The sequence below is a fragment of the Schistocerca cancellata genome, chromosome 8 (assembly GCF_023864275.1).
Source record: "Schistocerca cancellata isolate TAMUIC-IGC-003103 chromosome 8, iqSchCanc2.1, whole genome shotgun sequence".
Taxonomy (NCBI): domain Eukaryota; kingdom Metazoa; phylum Arthropoda; class Insecta; order Orthoptera; family Acrididae; genus Schistocerca; species Schistocerca cancellata.
This window is the reverse complement of record NC_064633.1, coordinates 288380386-288403731: the sequence shown is the minus strand read 5'-3', so window position 1 is coordinate 288403731 and position 23346 is coordinate 288380386. Positions and strand designations below refer to the sequence as shown.

General features: G+C 44.5%; 1 protein-coding gene across 2 annotated transcripts in view; it reads left to right on the top strand.

Annotated features, from left to right (window-relative positions):
- Positions 1 to 23346, top strand: part of LOC126095086 (ATP-dependent translocase ABCB1-like) — a 146067-nt gene that overhangs the window by 65127 nt on the left and 57594 nt on the right. For both annotated transcript variants that reach the window (XM_049909771.1, XM_049909770.1), the window contains 3 exons: positions 2470 to 2673; positions 4335 to 4505; positions 20091 to 20295. In XM_049909771.1, the coding sequence (XP_049765728.1) occupies positions 2470 to 2673; positions 4335 to 4505; positions 20091 to 20295 (580 nt within the window). The remainder of the gene's footprint in view (positions 1 to 2469; positions 2674 to 4334; positions 4506 to 20090; positions 20296 to 23346) is intronic.

Genomic DNA, 23346 nt, shown 5'->3' with positions numbered 1-23346 from the left:
CAGTTCGTGTTGACACGACTGGGCTCACAAGCCCTTACAATACTACGATCCTGGCGGGTGTCTGTGCCACTTGGACGTCCCGAAACTCGTCGAGATGTGTGCGAATGTTCGTGTGACCACTGATAGATGCATCGTTACACACCAGACGCAGCACGTCCAGCTTATATGGCAGTCCTGCGAAAAGACCTTCCCGCCACACAGAAGGCCAAAATTTGACTTCTTTCCCTTTGTAGGAAGCACAAGTGTATCTTTGTGGCATGGTTGCCTACTTGCTTCACATGTGTGCACCACACTAAGCCTTCTGATGGTGGGTATTCTCTGTTAAAGGGTAGGCTCCGAAGGAGCTCTGGTAGCTATGCCACCACGCCATCTGTTGCAAGTATTATCGACACATGTACTGTGCTCCAGGAGGCATATGAAGTCCCCGGATCAAAATCGACGTCGTCTTCCCAGTTGTGACAATTTCTTTTCCCGTAGTGTATTTACTTTCATACCATTCGCTAAATAAAAACACGCGTGTACTCGAATGCAACGTCAAGTCAAAATTTCACGTCTTTCCACCAACTGTTTTGCGGGTTTTGCGATTGCATCATCCTCACCCTGAATTTTTTAATGTAAAGAATTTTAGTGTGAATATTCTCTGCTCTGATAGCAGGAAATCACTGTACCTACGAATAAATTCTGCCGCAGAAAACTGAATGAATGGCTTATCATTTCTCCAAAGGTTTATTCCGCCACAAATATTGACTTCCTGAAAGTTTCAAACTATATCTCGGGTCAAGATAAATACCAGGGAGCCAAGTGCACTCCTTCAGATTCCAGCACACCACAGAGATTTAATTTGCCACGGTATCTCTTTGCAACATACATTACATTTCAAAATGAAATATATCCTACAATAAATTGTTTGATTAAGTTCCTTCAGTTGTTTAGGCTAACAGAGAGCAACCTGTGTTTTACACTCGATAAACATCAACACGGTCGAAACCGGATGTAATCCAAAAAATTTGCGCAGAATGAAATACAGCCTACAATAAATTGTTGGATTCAGTTCCTTCAGTTGTAGGCTGACAGAGAGTGATCTGTGTTTTGCACTCGATAACCATCAACATAGTCGAAACCGGTTGTAATCTAATGTAATAAAGGAGTTTTATGTGTACAGTGTGGGATATTTTTTCCCAAATACCTTTTACTAAGGAATACTTGGCATAAATTCTGGGCTGGCGTTGTTATACGATAATGTGGTAGGTCTCAATAGGCCGACTTTAGCTTGTAACATCAAAATTATCCCTTCTTATCCGATGTTCTCTGGTCACAAGCACTGTCAAGAATATTTTCAACGATCTAACGTAGTGGTGTTAAACAGGCAAAGAAATCCACTACTGCTCGCTTACACTGTTGGTGACGGGTTACTAGAAGCAGTAGTAAACTTAAATTATCCTAACACCCTCCCTGAGTGCTGCTCATCAATCAGGGAGTGAAAACGAATAGAGTAGAATGGTCAAGCTGCTCCTCACATTTATGTTGTCATTAATAAGAACCGATTGAGGTTCTGAAAAGACCGACGTCACTAGACAGTGGATGACTGGAAACCAGTGATTTGGAGCGACGAATCGCGCTATGCCCTTTGGCAGTCCGAAGAAAGAGTTTGAGATTGGAGAATACCTAGCGAGCCGGCCGAAGTGGCCGAGCGTTTCTAGGCGCTACAGTCTGCAACCGCGTGACCACTACGGTCGCAGGTTCGAATCCTGCCTTGTGCATGGATGTGTGTGATGTCCTTAGGTTACTTAGGTTTAAGTAGTTCTAAGTTCTGGGGGACTGATGACATCAGAAGTTAAGTCCCATAGTGCTCAGAGCCAATACCTAGCGAACATCGCCGCCGCGATGTTTAACGCCAACAATGAAAGACGGACAACTTAGTGATACCGTACGGGTGTGTTTCTTGTTGTTAGAGTATGGTACCCTCATTGCGTCTAATAAAACGCTAAATTCGGGATAATATGAGCACAATCTTACAGCACTGTGTACACTGCGCAGTAGAGGAACAGCTACAAGAGGTTGTTTGTCTGTACCAACATGGAATATATCCCTGCCCTAAAATAACGTCTGTTGGCAATAACCTGGTCTGTCCGAAGTCCCGACCTGAATCAAATGTAGCATCTTTGGGATGAGTTAGAACCTTACCTCACTCCAGATCCCAGCGTGAAACATCGCGAATTCTCTGGCTTCAGCCGTTGACGAAAATGGGCTGTTATTCCTCCACATACATTCAGGCACCTTTTCGTATGAGCCCTAGCTGTTTAACGTCCACCACTGTCCAAATAGAGATGCTCAGAGAGCGTAGTCGTTTGTGACCACACACGTCCATGTTACACGAGTGTAATGTTCTTGCCAACTACACATGCTTTTGCTCGGTCCACGATGGTGTAGTGTGATGTTTGCTGATGCTGTTTTTGGTATCCCATACAGGTAGAACTTGACGGCCACGACATCCGGAGCCTCAACGTGGGATGGCTGCGCTCGCAGATCGGGGTGGTGGGACAGGAGCCGGTGCTCTTCCAGACCACGGTCGAGGAGAACATCCGCTACGGCCGGGATGGTTGCACCAAGGAAGACATCGTAAATGCCGCGAAGATGGCCAACGCTCACGCTTTCATCTCGAAGCTGCCGCAGGTACAAGCTCCAAGCGCAGCGCTCTCCAAACACTTTACAAATACTATTGGTCTGACATAACAATTTCTTCATACCACACAGATACATTGGAGACGATGTAGATTGTCGTAATTTGTTCAGCCTCGTTATGTATCGTCCTCGACCGATTAGAGTACGAGCCGAATTACGATTGGGTAAAGAAAAAGACACCACACTATCCGCGCTACTTAACGGGAAATAAACTCTCTGGAAACGGTGGTCCAATTATAGCGGAGCCTTTTCTTTCCTTTAGCTAGTTTTTTCATCCGTGATCCACTACGTGTGAATTAACGAAGTAAACCGGATTTAAAGTCGGCATCTCCCAATTCGATATGACTGCACCCCCTGCAGTTGCTTGGCCAGAAGGTCGACACTATGTATTCAAGGTTTTAAAATCCTGGTCTTCCTTAGAATTTACTACCTTTGTATCACATTCCACACGCTATTAACTATTCCTGTATGCCTTACCAGACGTCGAACCTCCTTCATCCTATTCAGTAAACGGTTTCCATTGGCCTCCCACAGCACCATTTTATTTGGTAATTCATTTTAAAACTTATTACTTAAATCCACCTGTGGCGTCATGCAACCAGAAAGCTGCAGCCCATGCTTCTCCATTTTCCCGTGGTCCAAGATATACCTCTACCTTTGCTCCTCATAGAGCGCCAGGTGTGTAGTAGGCACACACATTTACGAGTCTCACGTATGCCAGTACATAGTGACCCTGTTGTCATACTGGCAGTTTCTAATAAATGCTACGGGCCAATTTGTTGTTGCTGAACGACGAAGTTTATACATTACCTGAAAGGTAAGTGACTAATAGGGGAACACAGACACTGAAGTAAATACAACCATTACTTCTAAGTACCTTTAAAACCATGCCTCATGCGGAAAATATAACGATGCCGTTTGTGTCCCGCGGAATAACGGCTTTTACCCCAAAGTATGAGGTACAACAATTGCACAGTGCTGAGTTGTATTAAATATAATTTAAAGCAAAAAGAACTCCGCCTTCAGGCCACAAGTGCACCATCGGGACCATCGCACCGCCGTGTCACCCTCAGCAGAGGATGCGGGTAAGAGGGGCATGTGGTCATCATGATGGTTTTCTTTCACTGGAGCCGCTGCTATTCGGTCGAGTAGCGCCTCAGTTGGCATCACGAGGCTGAGTGTACCCCGAAAAATGGCAACAGGACATGGCGGCCCGGATGGTCCGCCATTCAAGTCCCGGCAACGCCCGACAGCGCTTAACTTCGGTGATCCGACGGAACCGTTGTATCCACTGCGGCAAAGCTGTTGCCGGATATAATTTAAACGATCAAAAATAAGTCAGTATCGATCATATATGTTCTTCATGCTTTGTTTGTCTCACACCGAAATAAATAAAATTTCAGCACTGAAAATTGTCTCTGTTATCTAGCTTTCCCTTAGCTGCCCGATTATATCCCAAATTCCCCTGCATAAAAGGGAGCAAATATGCAACCTAATTATTGGAATTATAGGCGTTCCGCTGTACATTTGAAGCTCTCTGTTCTCGGGTGTGTCTTCGACCCCTATTGGTGCCCTACAACGGAGTTCTCGACTTTCCTTGAAGTTCTCCATTTTGCCCACCTCTCGAGTGACGGCCGCTGTGGTGTGCGCAGGGCTACGACACGCTGGTGGGCGAGCGCGGCGCGCAGCTGTCTGGCGGCCAGAAGCAGCGCATCGCCATCGCGCGCGCCCTCGTGCGCCGGCCCAGGATCCTGCTGCTGGACGAGGCCACCTCTGCGCTGGACACCAGCAGCGAGGCCAAGGTGCAGGCCGCGCTCGACAGGGTGAGTACCCAGCCACTCCCACTCCTAGTCCACAGGTGGGAGGCACCATAAGCAGAGCGCAGAAGTGAACGCGATTCTGTTGTGTGCGCATGGCGTCGCTGAGGAACGCTTAGGCAACCGTTTTTTGTATGTCACGAACTGCAAGATTTCGTGGGCGTTATCGTTTCGGCTTATTTACTTTTATTGAGTGATCTGTAACGAAAAGCACTTCGCACCTGCGTAAGCAATGCCAGAACGGGCACTTTATGTGTGTAATGTTAACAATTGTAATAAAAACGTGAGTGAAGTTCGAGATTTCACTGCGATGCAAAGGTGTAAAAGATTTGGCTGCCTAATTGCTGTAGGAAACTAGCTGCGAGCGTTGAAAACGGTGGAATATTCTTTCATTGTTGCGATGAAACTGATCTAGTTAAGAGTAGAGCTGTGAAACTACTGTATACTATGAAAAATGGAGAGAGCGTTTGGCGTCATTGGCCGGGAGGCCCCTTACGGCACACGTCCGGCCGCCGTGGTGCAGGTCTTATACATTCGATGCCAAATTGTGCGACCTGCGCTCCTTACGGGGGCGAAATGATGATGAAGACAACACAACACCGAGTCCCTGAGCGAAGAATATCTTCGACCCAGCCGGTTTTTTTTTTCTTTTTTCTGTTCGGATGTCCCAAGACACCGTTGAAGTATTGTATTACTGACGGCAGCTAACCCTCTGGCCGAACACGATGAGCTCCCGTGCCGGCTCTATCGGGACACTGTAGACTATCATAAGTAAGCATAGGCTACATTATCTTTCCTAGTAGCCCTGGCCCATTATGACCGTAAACACATTACTTGTAGGATAGGTGTGTTGCATGACCACAGGGCGTTACCGCATGTCTATCGGTTTGTGTATGCAAGCAATTTGAGAAATTGCTTGTAGATTCCCTCTATAACAGATTCAGTGCCGGCCGGTGTGGCCGTGCGGTTCTAGGCGCTACAGTCTGGAGCCGAGCGACCGCTCCGGTCGCAGGTTCGAATCCTGCCTCGTGCATGGATGTGTGTGATGTCCTAAGGTTAGTTAGGTTTAATTAGTTCTAAGTTCTAGGCGACTGATGACCTCAGAACTTAAATCGCATAGTGCTCAGAGCCATATTCAGTGAACGTGGAATTGAGAGGAGATACGTAAAGGACTGTATAACATATGGATCATTTTCGTTGTAGATTGTCTCCCTCCTGACTTCTCCCTAAAAATAAACGATTTAAATGAGTTTTTATTCGAAATTTACTGATTTGCTAAGTGAAATAGAAGGATGTTGTTGTAAAAATAAATAAAAAATAAAGGTCGACCATATAGCGTTATAAAATGCAGTATCACCAAAAGAAGGAAATTTAAGAAAAAAACTGCAATACAAAAACATCGCTTCAATATTTCGTCGAGCTTACAAAAAACATATTTCTGTCATTTATAAAGATTTTTTGCACCTATTAATAATACAGGAAACTTGCCTTTCGTCTTGATGAAGAACGTTCCTTTAGTCCAAAATAATAACAATAATTACGTAGCTTTTTAATGTTTATCCATGTAACCCTTACTTGTCACAAAAATAATTGCATTGCTTACATAAAAACACAGATGTTATGTAATCAACTAATTTTTATACTAACAATATGCATTTTATATTTTGTAAGGATATAAAATACACAATGGACTCGCACTGAAAGATGTGCAGTTATAACTATGTGCACAACAAACAAACAGAAGAGGAAGAAAACTCATCAGCCCTCAGTTTAACTCACACATTCATTTATGTTTTGTTCCCTACCAAAGCTACTAATACTGTCGCTAATCCTACAATTTGCTACGTCATTTATGTGCTGTTTGAAAACTACCGAACCGTAATTTTCATAGAGCTCAACTCTAGTTAAGAGACTTACTAAATTGCTTAAAAGGTGCATTTATGTCCCACATGTTGCCTTGTAGTAGCGCGAGTCATAACGCTCACGTGCAACAGGAGAAATGAAAGAAAAAACTGGAAATCCGTAAAAGATTCCTAGAGACTCTACAAAGGCTTTCGTCATGGAAGAAGAATGCTGATGCATGTGTATTTACTGAAGAAGTAGTGTATTATGCTTCAGATAGAATTCGTCAGCATACTTCCTAGTGGCACTATACAGTAATAAATTAATAATTAATATATACGCCAAAACGCCAACTTTAACCCTTCTGCGCTGTCTCTCTTGAACAGACGAGGTAAAGAAAGCGGAGGCAGTTCACCACATCAGAGCAAGGAAGTGGTATTTGTCATCTCTTTCGAACAGGACTGAACAATATTTGTGTAAATTAAGTACTCAAGGAACTTGACTTGTGACGGAAGTGTGGCTCTTCTAACAGTGTTCTCACAGTCTAGGAACTCCAATTAAAGTTGGACCAGTATTCGGGAGGACGTCGGACCCCCGGCGTCTGACTAGTCGTATTAAGGTTTCCTTTGATTTCTCTTAACCACTCAAAGAAAATTCTGGGATGGTTCCTTTGAAAGGACGCGTCCGATTCTTTCACCGCCCTTGAAACAATCCGAACCTGTGCTCCGTCAACTGGACTTAATTCTAATCCTTCTTCTTTCCAACCATACCTGCCAATCCAATATTCTAAGACTGATGGTGTCAATAGTTGCCTTACTTCCCACACCACATCCCATATTATTTGCTGAATGGAGTACACAGTACCTTTTTTTTTTTTTTTTTTTTTTTTTTTTTTGAGTCAACACTCTTCTGACTGGTTTGATGCGGCATCCACGAACTCGTAACCTCTTCGTCTTAGCGCCTGCAACCTACGTCCTCAGTTGGATGTAATCCAATCTCTGTCTTCCTCTACAGTTTCTACCCTCTACAGCTCCCTCTAATATCATGGAAGTTACTCCCTGTTGTCTTAAGAGATGTTCTATCATCCGGCCCCTTCTTCTTGTTAGTGTTTTCCAGATATTTCATTCCTCTGCGACTCCGGGCAGAACTTCCTCATTCCCTATCTTATCAGTAAACCTAATTTTCAACATTCGTCTGTAGCACCACATCTCAAATGTTTAGATTCTCTTCTGTTCCGATTTTCCCACAGTCCATGATTCAAACCGAGAGAGGTGGCGCAATGGTTAGCACACTGGACCCGCATTCGGGAAGACGACGGTTCAAACACGCGTTCGGGCATTTTGATTTAGGTTTTCCATAAATCGCTTCAGGCAAATGCTGGGATGCTTCCTTTGAAAGAGCACGGCTGATACCCTTCCCCATCCTTCCGTAATCCGAGCTTGTTCTCCGTCTCTAATGACCTCGTTGTCGACGGGAGTTAACTACTGACCTCCTCCTCCTCTTCTTCCATGATTCAATTATCTTCGGCTCCGATATCCCCACACTCCATGATTCACTTCTTTTCTGTTCCGGTTTCCCCACAGTGCATGAATCACCCCAATACAATGATGAACTCCAAACGCACCTGCTTAAAAAATTCTTCCTCAAATTAAGGCCTAGATTTGATACATTTTGACTGCTTTGGTCAGGAATGCATTTTTTGTCAGTGCTGTACTGCTTTTGATGTCCTTCTTGCTCCGTCTGTCATTGGTTATTTTGCTGCCTAGAGAGCAGAATTCCTTAACTTCATCTACTCCGCGACCATGAATCCAGATTTTAAGTTCCTCGCAGTTCTCATTTCTGTTACTTCTCGTTATTTTCGTCTTTTTTCGATTTAATCTCAATCCATCATCTTTACTCGTTAGACTGTTCAGTTCATTCAGCATATCATGTAATTCTTCACCAATGAATCTTATCACTGATATCATTTCACTTTGAATTTTTATTCAACTATTCTACTTTTCATTTAATTCTATCATTGCTTCTTCGATGTATAGACTGAACATCGTTTTTAATCCGAGCCCTTCATTCTTGGTCTTCCACTCTCATTATTCCCTCTTAGCTATTGTACATGTTACATGTTACCCGTCTCTTCTCATAGCTTACCCCTATTTTCATCAGAATTTGAATATCTTGCACCATGTGACATACCTGAACAATTATCCTGGTTGGCAAGTGCTGTGAACGTTTCTTGATTCCTTCTATTATCAACCTCAGCGTCATAACTGCCTCTCTGTTTCCTTTACCACTCCTGCAGCCAAAGTAATCGTCATCTAACACATCCTCAATTTTCTTTTCCATTCTTCCGTACATTATTATTGTCAACGACTTGGCTGCATGACTGTTAAGCTAGTTGTGTGATAATTCTCGCACGTTTCGCCTCTTGTGGTCTTAGGAATTGTGTGGACGTTATTTTTCAGGAATTCCGATGCTGTCTCGCCGACTCATATGATCTACACACCAACGCGAGTAGTCGTTTTGTTGCCACTTCCCCCCATGATTTTAGAAATTCTGATGGAACGGTATTTGTCCCATCTGCTTTTCTCATCTTAAGTGTTCCAAAGCTCTTTATATTCGGATTCTAATACTGGATCCCCTATCTCTTCCAAATCGACTCCTGTGTCCTCTTCTATCGCATCACAGAGCCCTTCAATGTACTTTCTCCACCCATCAGCTCTCTCCTCTGCATTGAGCAGTGGAATTCTCCGATGCACACTTAATGTTGCCATCCTCGCTATTAATTTCACCGAAGGTTGCTTTGAGTTTCCTACAAGCTGATTTAGTCCATCCAACAATCATTTGTCTTTCATGTCTTCACGTTTTTGATGAAGCCATTTCACCTTAGTTTCCCTGCACGTAATATTTATTACATTCTTACATTCTTCACCGACATGTGTTTCTGTATTCTTGGATTTTTCCTGAACATTTGTGTACTTCCCTCTTTCATCGATCAGCTGGAGTATTTCTTTTATTACTCATCATTTCTTAGTAGTTACCCTCTTTGCACGTATGTTTTCCTTTCCAACTTCCACGATACCCCTTCTTATAAAAGTCTGTTCTCCTGTACTGTCTACTGAGCTATTCCTTATTGGAATATCTCTAAAAAAGTACTTCCGTATCCCACTTCTTTGATTATTGATTCTAATCTGTTAATATTCAGTCCAGCCTTCATCGCTATTATACTGTGATCTGAGTCTATATCTGTTCCTAAGTTAACCTTACAATTGAGTATCTAATTCCAGAATCTATGTCTGACCGTGATGTCATCTAAGTGAAATCTTTCCTGTCTCTGGGCCTTTCCCACCTCCTCTTGTGATTCTTGAACAAACTATTCGTTGTTACTTCCTGAAATTTGTTACAAAACTTAGTTAGCTTTCACCTATCTCATTAATAGTATCAAGCCTATATTCCTCCGTAACACAGTAAGTTAGCTCACTTATATCTCCTGTAAATTGAATTTTGCAGCAATATTAAGTTATCGAGCTACGTAAATCCCCATCATCGTCTACCTGCTTTTATAGAAAGTCTATAAGCCAATGGGGTGACTAGAATTTATGTTGTGGATAGTCAAGACAGCCAACCCACTATAAGAGGAAATCGAAAGGCACGCGTTTTAGCTCACGCAGGCTGGCGTGAGGTCTGGAACAGGTCAAGAAAATGAGACTAACAAAGAATGTACGTAGCTGCTGGAATACTTAACTTTAATCCATAAATGGTGAACATCGCTCTTGACGGTACAAGTTTCACAGCATCAATAGTAACTGGTAATGGCGCCTTGCTAGGTCGTAGCAAATGACGTAGCTGAAGGCTATGCTAACTATCGTCTCGGCAAATGAGAGCGTATTTTGTCAGTGAACCATCGCTAGCAAAGTCAGCTGTACAACTGGGGCGAGTGCTAGGAAGTCTCTCTAGACCTGCCGCGTGGTGGCGCTCGGTCTGCAATCACTGATAGTGGCGACACGCGGGTCCGACGTATACTAACGGACCGCGGCCGATTTAAAGGCTACCACCTAGCAAGTGTGGTGTCTGGCGGTGACACCACATTCCTCCCCCGCAAATCGGCGGACGGTTGTGGCATAAAGCTGCCGCCCGCCGGGGGAAGGACCCCATGTTGACGTATGCGACGAGGTGGGGAGCCTAACAACAGGCGAGGCTGTGCCACCCGCACCCTGCCATTCGGACCGAGGGGAGCTAGGAAACGCCTGAAAACCTGCTCCAGGGTGCACGTCAACATGCGGTGTATGCGCCCGTAGAGAGGCAGGAGGGGGCGAAGGGCCGGGGCACCCGACAGGGGAAGACGACATATGGTTCGGAGCGGGTAAGAGTTCCATGTCGGAGGACAACTGGTCACGGGGAGCGATCGGCGGCGCGTAACCCAGGGAGGCGTCCGGCGGTTGCAGCGACGCGTCCACTACGGGCGTCGCTGGCGGGAGAACAGGCGGCGGCGGCGGTGGCGGCGGCGGCGCGTCGCCATGGTGCAAAATGGAAGGCAGCGTCGGTAACACCTGGGGCTGAGGCGAGCCAGTAGATGGGTCCCCAGGGCGCTGACCGGACGGCACCGTCGCAGAAAACAAACGGGGAGCGGCAGATCCCGTGCGACGACAGAGGCGCAGCTGATTGAGATGCCGACACACCTCACCAGAGGCCCCCAAAACCAGATACATAGCGCGGCCGAGGCAGCGAAGAATGCGTCCTTCGAGCCAACGCCGTGAACCTCGATAGTTGCGGTAGTAGACAAGATCGCCTGGGGCAAAAGCAGGTGTCTGCCGCTGCACAGGAAACTGAGGCGGCTGATGTAGCAAAGACATGAAGGTGCCATGAGGGCGACCGTGAAGCAACTTAGCCGGCGAGCGACCATCTCGGGGCTGAGAGCCATACGATGACAAAAAGAGCAATAACGCGTCCTCCCGAGAATGCGACTCTTTCAACTTCAACATCTGTGACTTGAAAGTCCTGACCAATCGTTCAGTGGCACCGTTTGACTATGGCGAAACTGGCGCGGACGTCAGATGTTGAATACCATTGGCCTTGCAGAATGACAAATTCTGCGGACATGAATTGTGGGCCATTGTCGGAAACAATAATCTGTGGAAGACCTTCAATGCAAAAGATAGCAGATAACGCTTGGATGGTGGCAGATGACGTCGTGGAAGACATCCTGACAACAAAAGGAAAATTACTGAATGAATCTACCACAACCAACCATCGAGCATTCCGGAATGGACCAGCAAAATCGATGTGTAAGCGTTGCCAAGGGGAAATAGCTTTTGGCCATGCGAAGAAGTCCGCGGTGGTGCTGATTGTTGTTCGGCACACACCATGCAAGAAGAGCACATATTCGTAATCGCGGCATCGATTCCGAACCAAGTACAGTGCTGACGAGGAAGTTGTTTCGTTCTCACTATACCCCAATATCCTTGTTGGAGAAGCTGTAAGACAGAGGACTGTAACGAACGTGGGACTACGACCCTGGACTGATCATTGTCTGAACGCAACAGCAAAACACCACGTCGTACAAAAAGTGTCTCCTTGTGAGCAAAAAAATCGGCGAACCAACGGATCCCCGAACCGTGACTTTGACAGGGGCCATTGCTTAGCAACATAACGCAGAACAGTAGCAAGGACAGGATCAGCAGCTGCGGCTTTAGCTACACGACGAAAATCAATCGGAAACGATTCGACCACGTCATCGGTTTCCGCATCAATGAACATGCAAGCAAGTTCGGAGGAATCGAATGCCCTATCCTCAGCAACAGTTAAACGGGACAACACATCGGCGTTTCCGTGCTTAGCAGTGGACTGATACAAGATATCGTAGCGGTACTGCGAGAGGAAAATAGACCATAGAATGAATTTCGGCGCTGTACGTGGAGGTACAGGCTTGTTCGGATGAAAAAAGCGATGTCAAAGGTTTGTGGCCTGTGATGCCGGTAAAGTGACGACCATACAAGAAATCATGAAACTTTGTAACACCAAATACGAGAGCCAATGCTTCTTTCTCGATCTGTGAATAATGTCTTTGCGCAGACGAGAGCAATTTGGACGCAAAGGCAATAGGGCGATCGTGCGAACCATCTTTCCGCGCAAGCACAGCACCGATCCCGAATTCCGATGCATCCACCATCAACAAAAGGGGTTTCTGGGGATCGAATGGCGTAAGGGAAGTATTGGAAAGCAACGCCGATTTCAACTGGCGGAAGGCGCGTTCGCATTCCGTCATTCAGACGAACGGAACACCTTTACGGCGTAAGCGATGAAGCGGAGCTGAAATGGAAGAGGCCTGTGGAACATATTTGTTATAGTAATTAATTTTTCCCAGCACACTCTGTAGCTGCTTCAAATTCTGCGGCCAAGGCAAGACTTATATGGCACGGAGGTGCTCTGGACTGGGATGTATGCCTTGGGCATTGAGTGCATGTCCCAGGTAGGGTAAGTCACGAGCAAAAAACACACATTTGTCCTTCCGCAAGCGAAGACCATTTTGTCGCAAGACTTGAAATAATGTTCCGAGATTGGCAAAATGTTCTTCTTCCGTCTTTTCGGAGATCACAATATCGTCCAGATAGTTTGCTGCAGTAGGGACCGACGCACAAACAGTTTGTAGATATTGCTGAAACAATTCATGGGCGGATGCACACCCGAATGGCAGTCGTTTGAAGTGATACAAACAAAGATGCGTGTTAACCACCAAAGCGCGCTGGGATTCTTCGTCCACCGGTTTTTGCAAGTACGCATCTGCTAGGTCCAACTTCGAAAAATATTTAGCCGGGCACAGTCTGTCAAAAAGATCTTCCGGGCGGGGTAAAGGAAAAGTTGCAGTCACTAGTTGTGGATTCACTGTTGCCTTGAAGTCCACGCAAAGTCTCAATTTTCCGGAAGGTTTTTGCAAAATTACTAAGGATGATGCCCAGAGAGAGGCCTGCACACGTTCAATTACACCTTGTGATTCCAAATCGTGTAATGTTTTTGCGACCTCATCACGCAATGCGTGGGGAACATTGCGCGCTCTGAAAAATTTCGGTTGCGCGTTGACTTTCAATTCCAAATGTGCTTTATAGTTCTTAGCGCAACCAAGGCCCGGTGCAAAATGTCTGAAAATTCTTCACATAGACGAGAAACACTGTCTGAAGGCACAGTCTAGTTCTCTGATAGACCTGATTTACGATAGACAAGTTAAACATCTGAAATAAATCGAAACCAAACAAGTTCACTGCAGAAGAAGGAGGAAGGATGTAAAATGACACAAGTTTTGTTTGTTCCTTGTATGTTGCAAGAAGGCTGCACTGTCCTAACACAGGGATCGCTTGTCCTGAATAACTACTTAACTTAACATTTGCGACGCGTAACGGAGTTGTGGCCAGCTGTTTGATTGATCAGTGAAACTGCAGCTGTCTTGATTGATCAGTGAAACTGCAGCTCCGGTATCGAGCTGGAATGGTATCACTTTGCCGTTAATGTCCAAGTCTACAAAAAGTTTATTGTCCTGCTGACGCCAAGAGCGACTGTCTCTTGCAACATGAACTGACACTGGTACAAAATCACTTGTGACAAGACGAGATTTCCGTCGATGTCGACGCACAGTATTTGTGGGACGAACACAGTCACTGTTAGAGAGAGTGGCACTGGCCGGAGTGGAATGAACTACATGAATTTCCATAGGCGAAGTTTCACGAGCCTGAGTAAACTTGGTTCGATTTCAGCGCAAAGCAAAGGGCCCGGAATGGTTTTCAGTGTCAGATCTGAGCTTTTTCTGGCAAACTCTCTGAACATGGTCTTTTTTATTACAGAAAAAGCAAATAGCCTGGCGTGATGGGCAATTCTCACGCGAATGTCTAGTAGCACACCACAGGCATGATTTCACTGCATTTGCTTGCTGGCGCAGTACACGTGGCTGAGAGCGAGGCGGCATAGGCACAGCTGGGCGCGAGGACTGTTTACTGTTCCGTGCAGCTCGCCCGGCGAGCCGGTTAACCTGACACATGGGTGGCGAAGTTTCAAATGATTCCTGAACAAAGTCAAGTGTGTCCTGCCGATCCAATATGTCCAGCACTTGTTGAAGGGAGGGATTGACTAGTTTCAAAATCTGTTCCCTTATACAAACATCAGAAATATTCTGTGCAATTGCATCACGTACCATAGTAACTGAATAAGGGAGTCCACATTGACACTCAAAAAGACAATCCCTAGTAAGGCCTTGCAAGGTTGAAACCCACTCCAGATTAGTCTGACCTGCCGTACGTTTTGTATGAAAGAAGGTATACCTTTTAGCAGCTACATTGACTGATTCTTTGAAATATGCATCTAATGCAGACAAAATTTCGTCGTAGGACAGAGTTGCTACTTCGCGTTGGGGAAATAATTTGACTATCACACAGTACGTGGTCACTCCGATGGAAGACAATAAGAAAGGCTACCGCTCGTTACCTTGAATTCTGTAGGCGGCGAGATGGAATCCAAATTGGCGTGACCACTCCGTCCAGCTTTCCAGTGCAGCATCAAAAGGACGAAAAGTTGGTCCAACTGCGTGTTGTGACTGCGGTAGCGGTGAAGCGGCGGCCGCCGCATCGTTTTGCATTGCACGTTGACCCTGGACGAGCTGTCCAAGGGCAATCAGTAAGGCCTGCGTCTGCTGATTCTGTAAGCGATAAAATTCGGACAGTACATCAGGAGACTGTGGCGAAGCCATTACACAAGTTAATCAGGGCAGTATAGTTACAAACGCGAATTCGCCTCGTCGCCAAATGTTGTGGATTGGCAAGACAGCCAACCTACTACGAGAGGAAGCCGAAAGCCACGCAGGGTGGCGTGAGGTCTGGAACAGGTCAAGGAAATGAGACTAACAAAAAGCGTACATAGCTGTTGGAATACTTAACTTTAATCCATAATTGGTGAACATCGCTCTTGACAGTACATGTTTTACAGCATCAATAGTAACTGGTAATGGCGCCTTGCTCGGTCGTAGCAAATGACGTAGCTGAAGGTTATGCTAACTATCGTCTCTGCAAATGAGAGGGTATGTATACAGTGAACCACCTCTAGCAAAGTCGGCTGTACAACTGGGCCGAGTGCAAGGGAGTCTCTCTAGAGTAGACCTGCCGTGTGGCGGCTTTCGGTCTGCAATCACTGATAGTGGCGACACGCGGGTCCGACGTATACTAACGGACCGCGGCCAATTTAAAGGCTACCACCTAGCAAGTGTGGTGTCTGGCGGTGGCACCACAATTTAAGTGTGTGTGGTCGTGATATCTGCTAATTCAAATGCTTTCAAGAATTAATGCTCGTGAAAATATAATGACCAACTGTGAGTTTAAGTTTTTAAGACTTGTGAGGTATTCGCTATGAATATTACGGAATATAGGTCTTATTACCTCATTAACTTAGAATATTGCATTCTCGTTTGCAGCATTCCCTTTGGAACAGACCAGTAAAAACGGATTATATTTTGCAACTTCTTAACCCTGTACGAGCTTCAGAGTTAAAGTTGTCTGAATTTTTTTGTAAGTCACCATTGTCAGTTTCAAAGCTGGGCACCTTACATAATATAGCAGTCACCTTCTAGGAACAGCAAAACAGTAAAAACGTTCAAATGTGTGTGAATTCCTAAGGGACCAAACTGCGGAAGTCATCGGTCGCTAGACCTACGCACTACTTATACTAAAGTAAACTAACTTACGCTAAGAACAACACACACACCCATGCCCGTGGGAGGACTCGAACCTTCTGCGAGAGCGGCCGCGCAATCCGTGACATTCCGCCTCAAACCGCTCGGCCACTCCGCTCGGCGCAATTTACATGCCATTATTTCACTAGAATCTAAAGCAATGCACGAACACGTCGCGTAAATGAGCGGCCAACATGTTACAGCGCAGTTCTGGAAGCTGAGACTGTTCCTCAGTGAGGTTACATCAGCCAGCACCAGTGCAGAACGATTACTGCCAAATGTTAGCATTTCTGCGGACCTCCATAGTCCGAAGTCCTGCAGAAATAGTCACACAACAGAGTGTAGTACGGCCAACCGAAGTTACGGTTGTAAACCCCCTACGTTTTTCCTCAGCATACAGAGTGTTTGATTAGCAACAGTAAGCATTTTAGGAAGTATCAGTATATACATCTTCGCGAAAGCATCCCATATAACAACTGCACAATTTTATTGGTTGCAGAAATGCATCTGGCCACAGACGTAAGTTTTTATTTCGCTTGTTGGTATTGCAGTAGCTATGGTTGTTTTTATCGATGATCATTATTGTAGCGAAAACCATTTGCCTTTGTCTGCTTCCACAAAGGCACGTACACCTCTTCGTAAATGTGTGATATGGTAAGAAAGACGATCAGTCGACATGGCCTCTTACGGCACCGCATCATCTTAGTGGAACTCTATCTAGGCTTTTCTGGAAACGAGATTCTACCACTTGCGTAAAATGTTCCTGTGGCTTCAAGGATGAGTAGGTGCATTCCAGCATGACAGAGCCCCCTCCACATTTTAGTGGCCATGTCAGACATCATCTAATAATCTGACATTCTCCGGAAAATGGATCGACATAAACGATCACGTTTTTTCCCACTAAGTTCCCCGAATTTTATCCCTTTAAGATTGTTGAAAGGTACAGCCTAAAAATGAAAAGGAATCGCTAGAGATGGATTGATTGAACAGATTGTCAGTACAGCTGGTCTCATAAAGGAAAGTACAGACGACCTCAGAAAAGCTACACTGTATGAAGTGTTGTCTAGACAATTAGAAAGGGCATTGAAGGGACGGGTGACATTTATCAAAATAAACTTTGAACTTAATAGTAATAGTTGTACCAGTAGTGGCATTATTCGTCCCTAGGTGACTTTTAAAAGAGTACTGGATACATGGTATTACAATTTAAGAACTGCAAAACTAAATTAAGTTACATAACATGACATAAACAACGTAACACAATAAAACAAAAAGAACATAACACCACTTAATGGGTAGCTTATACTTAAAACCTTCTGTGAGTATTTGTTGGCATTACAACTTATCAGGTAGGCCTCCATAAGTAACGATAAGTGGGTGCTTGATACTGGGCATGTTTTCTACGAATTAATAAATAGTATCACCTCATACAGTATTTACTATTTCACCTGAAGCACCCTGAATTTTGAAGAACTGCACGTTCGCCATCAGCTGTTAAAATTTGTCTATTTTATCCTGTTTTCGGTCATAGTGACCATCTTCGCAGAAATAAGATGGCTTCTACGGCAGAAACTGGAAGAAAATAAAAATAAACGTGTATAGCTCACGTCGAGCATTCAGTTCTTCAAACTCTTGACAGCTGTGAAGATTCACCTCGCGAAACTTTTACCCTGTATTTTGATCTGCCATGCAGCTTACAGCAACCTAGGCAATAGGGGGACGAGGATGCTAAGAGAAGAATGTCGCGTGTCATTGGTATTTTTACTGACCCTGTGCATAACAGTGAAATGCGGCCCCCTCATTACTCTTAATAGTTGTGTTGTTTCGATAACAAAGTAAACTTAATGATGGATCTGGAGAGGTTTATTGTTCCCCAAAAGTATTCACAAATGGATTCCCTATAGTCTAGGTTACTCACTCACTGTGTTGGGTTGAAGTTAACCATTACTATAATGTAAGCTCAACTTGATGTGAATCGTAAGAAATGTAGCTCTAAGGAATTGTTGCTGACCACAGCCGGGTATTTTGCACAAGTTTGATTCCTTCGTTTTTCTTTACATCATTCTACTCTGGAGATGACTTAATCCTCTCTCGGCTAACAGCAGATCCTAATGACTGTTTGCTCTCTCGCACGTTGTGCTGCCACAGGTGCCAGAAACGAGTAAAGGTATGACTCGTCTACAGCTCAGAGCGATCGATAACCGAACTGAAAATTTGGGGCGGACGCATCCAGTCATTCGAAACAGTACGCTGTGGTTTCAGCAGTGTACTCCCACTTCTTTCCTGTAGTGCTTGTGGAGTCATTGGCCGGTAAGCACATGATTTTGGGACTACAGCACAGTAATGTTTGCAACTGCTAAATATCATTTCAGTAAACAGAAAAATCACGTTTACTTATAACCTAACATGCATTCAATTTAAATTTCTTACACTTAATTGTCTGGAAGGCAGCAATAAGTACAATACTTAGTATCACATCCCAGCACCGCCTCTTGTGTCTGATGCACGTCATCGTAAAAACAGCCATTACTTACGAGTCGTACAGCAATTGTGATCACATAAACACACAGGGATTTTAAATGCTGGCCTTCACAAACTGTCACATCTATTGGTATGTAATCACTACCTTACGTTACGTGCTTCACCTGGATTCACAAAAGGAAAAATAACTATTTTTGTTCCAAAATTTAAAAATGTAAAATTATACCCTGATAAATATCATTCACTGACATTTTTGGGTTGTTCCTGCCATCAAATGTTTCCGTGGTGGATGGCAGATTTATTTATGAAATTGATACCTATAGTCACAGCGTTTGTATCAGTAAACATGCAGTATCGTAGTTTTTCTCGTAGATACTGGATAGATGAACGTCATACATGGATGAAACAGCACATCGTTTAGCTGCGTGATTTATTCTCTGTCGAGCCCCGATTCAGCGTCGAATCCTGTGACCCGTAGCTCTGGCAAGAAAGTAGAACGCTAAAAATCGTACCTCTTGAAGAAAATGCGCGAATATAGCACACGTGGGCGGTTGATGTTATCAGAAATCAGAATCAGCAGAATTATGGACTTGCATGTCATCCGAGACTGTTTATTATTGGCTACATGTAAAAGATATACAGTAGAATGATTTCATAGATACTTCTACCCTACAAGAATTCTCCACAGCCTCTGAAAACGGTAACCAGTCTTGAGTGCGTGAATACCGGTGAGTGAAACCTGACTTTCCCAAGCGCCCAAGGAGAGCATTTAGTGGTTAAGTTAGCTCAGGATAATTTTTTTATTTCAACACTCAAAGCTAGTCAAAATTCAAATTCCTATCCACTGTCATTCTCGTTAGAGTCGATTTTTCTATTTGACTAAGAAATCGGTTACGCTAGAAATGTCCGTAGTGCCATAATTTGTTAATGTGAAAGCGAAGATACGAAAATACGTAGGCTACATCTTGGATGATGCAATGTTTTAATAGCGAGAACTGAAAGTTACACATATTTTAATACATCAGTAAATGATGACACACGAAGAAAATCACATTTTTTTGCGGTTCGTCCTAGGTGTTTCTGCCTCCAAAGTCGCTACAATTGTACTTCGTAAAATAAGTCACCAGCTCTCTCTCAAGAACGGCAGGTGTGTGCTGCTAGGTTACCACTAACTCAAAAATTCTTACGACCATTTCCTCCTCGCTGACTGACTGCCGTATAAAGGCCAAACTACAAAAATGATACATTTCCCACTTGTGACAACTTGAGTAGTTTTACTTGATTCGACATCCCCTTACCATGCCTGGCCGTATTATCGGATTTCATTGTCTGCACATAGTATAAAAAAAGTGTCGTTCTCGAAGGCTGATCGACAATAAGTATGGTAATTACTGCATCGTTTTGTGAGACTTATGATAGGGAACATGGTTATTATTCATAAATAAGCTATTTTGCACCAATAAGGAAGAGATGTGAGATTCGGGACAGGTCTCAAGAAGTTCAGCGAACTGGAAAATGGCGGCGAAAGTAAAACTCTTACCGAAGGTAATCGTATTTTTCTTTCGCAGGCGAGCGTGGGCCAGACGACGATCATCGTGGCTCACCGGCTGTCAACGATCCGCAACGCAGACAAGATAGTTGTGATCCATGATGGCCGGGTGGTGGAGCAAGGCTCTCACGATGTGCTGATGGAGCATCGTGGCCACTATTTCGACCTCGTCACCACTCAGATTTCAGGCTCCGAGGATCCTACATCTCCAGGCGAAGAAGGAGGTGAGTTCTAAACACTCCTTCTTGCTCATCTTCAGGATATGCTCTCGTCATGTCAGCAACCCCCCCCCCCCCCCCATGAACCATGGACCTTGCCGTTGGTGGGGAGGCCTGCGTGCCTCAGCGATACAGTTAGCCGTACCGTAGGTGCAACCACAACGGAGGGGTATCTGTTGAGATGCCAGACAAACGTGTGGTTCCTTAAGAGGGGCAGCAGCCTTTTCAGTAGTTGCAAGGGCAACAGTCTGGATGATTGACTGATCTGGCCTTGTAACACTAACAAAAACGGCCTTGCTGTGCTGGTACTGCGAACGGCTGAAAGCAAGGGGAAACTATGGCCGTAATTTTTCCCGAGGGCATGGAAACCCATTTCTAAGCAAAGAAGGGAAAGCAGAAAGGTGGAAGGAGTACATAGAGGGTCTATACAAGGGCGATGTACTTGAGGACAATATTATGGAAATGGAAGAGGATGTAGAGGAAGATGAAATGGGAGATACGATACTGCGTGAAGAGTTTGACAGAGCACTGAAAGACCTGAGTCGAAACAAAGCACCCGGAGAAGACAACATTCCATTAGAACTACTGACGGCCTTGGGAGAGCCAGTACCCACAAAACTCTACCATCTGGTGAGCAAGATGTATGAAGCAGGCGAAATACCCTCAGACTTCAAGAAGAATATAATAATTCCAATCCCAAAGAAAGCAGGTGTTGACAGATGTGAAAATTACCGAACTATCAGTTTAATAAGTCACAGCTGCAAAATACTAACTCGAATTCTTTACAGACGAATGGAAAAACTAGTATAAGCCGACCTCGGGGAAGATCAGTTTGGATTTCGTAGAAACGTTAGAACACGTGAAGCAATACAGACCCTACGACTTATCTTAGAAGCTAGATTAAGCAAGGGTAAACCTACGTTTCTAGCATTTGTAGACTTAGAGAAAGCTTTTGTCAATGTTGACTGGAATACTCTCTTTCAAATTCTGAAGGTAGCAGGGGTAAAGTACAGGGAGCGAAAGGCTATTTACAATTTGTAGAGAAACCAGATAGCAGTTATAAGGGTCGAGGGGTATGAAAAGGAAGCAGTGGTTGGGAACGGAGTGAGACAGGGTTGTAGTCTCTCCCCGGTGTTATTCCATCTGTATATTGAGCAAGCAGTGAAGGAAACAAAAGAAAAATTCGGAGTAGGTATTAAAATCCATGGAGAAGAAATAAAAACTTTGAGGCTCACCGATGACATTGTAATTCTGTCAGAGACAGCAAAGGACTTGGAAGAACAGTTGAACGGAATGGATAGTGTCTTGCAAGGAGGATATAAGGTGAACATCAACAAAAGCAAAACGAGGATAACGGAATGTCGTCGAATAAAGTCGGGTGATGCTGAGGGAACTAGATTATGAAATGAGACACTTAAAGTAGTAAAGGAGTTTTGCCATTTGGGGAGCAAAATAACTGATGGTGGTCGAAGTAGAGAGGATATAAAATGTAGACTGGGAATGGCAAGGAAAGCGTTTCTGAAGAAGAGAAATTTGTTAACATCGAGTATAGATTTAAGTGTCAGGAAGTCATTTTTGAAAGTATTTGTATGGAGTGTAGCCATGTATGGAAGTGAAACATGGACGATAAATAGTTTGGACAAGAAGAGAATAGAAACTTCAGAAGGATGTAGGTTGCGGTAGGTACTGGGAGATGAAGAAGTTTGCACGGGATAGACTAGCATGGAGAGCTGCATCAAACCAGTCTCAGGACTGAAGACCACAACAACAACATGTCACTGATCCGTCTATAGCTATTTCGTACTCGGCGGGATATTAAACCCCAACCACGCAAAGCCATAAACCTCATTCCAAATGACGATGTCTCACCTCTCACGTGAGGTCCTTATTTACTTTAAGCGACCCGAGAGGCGTGTTATTGTATGGCGATCGAAAGCAGATAATTACTCGATCGCCATATGGTCTTGGATTTTCGTTAGATATACACAGACATTAGTGAAAACTGAACGTCCCGACTGCATCCTAACTCGGAGGAACAATGAGTATCTCACATTTACTATCACACTATTTCCTGTTGCTTATTCATCTTGACTGTATTCTTTTAGATACTGTGGCTTATCTGATGGAAGCTTGGTTGACAGTCATGCTTACATCCCATAAATATTCAATCGTCAACCCCACATAATTACGGTGCTAGCTAAGCCTTAAAAGTTACAGTGCTGACTATTATTTACAAGTAAACTATATTTGGACAAACTCAGATTAAAACTGATACAAGCGTAACTGAGATGTGTTGTAAACATCATTTCCTTCTTCGGTCACTACCATACCCATGGGGTTAAATGTCAGCTGCAATGCTATCCATCACCACAATATTAGTTTGATTCATTTCTGTGTGTATATACACTCAAGCGTCAAAGAAACTGGTATATACATGAGTATTCAAATACAGAGATATGTAAACAGGCAGAATACGGCACTGCGGTCGGCAGCGACTACACTATGTGAGTATGAGGACACCTAGCTGAAAATTACAAGTTCGTCACGCCCTCCATCGGTAATGGTGGAATTCAAAATTATGATCGCCCACCCGTAGTGTTGATAACAGCTTCCACTTTCGCAGGCTTACGTTCAATCAGGAGCTGGAAGATTTCTTCAGGAATGGCAGCCGATTCTCCACGGAGTGAAGCACTGAGGAGAGATATTGATGTCAGTCGGTGAGGCCGAGCAAGCAGTCGGCGTTCCAAAAATTCCCGAAGGGATTCCATATGATTCAGGTCAGGACTCTGTACAGACCAGTCCATTAGAGGGATGTTATTGTCGTGTAACCATTCCGCCACAGGCCGTACGTCATGAACAGGCGAACGAACGTGCTGAAAGATGCAATCGCCATTACCAAACTGCTCATCAACAGTAGGATGCAAGAAGGTGCTTAAAACATCACTGTAGGCCTCTGCTGTGATAGTGCCACGCAAAACAACAAGGAGTGCAAGCCCCCTCCTTGAAAAACACGACCACTCCAAAACACCACCGCATCCGAATTTTACTTTTGGCACT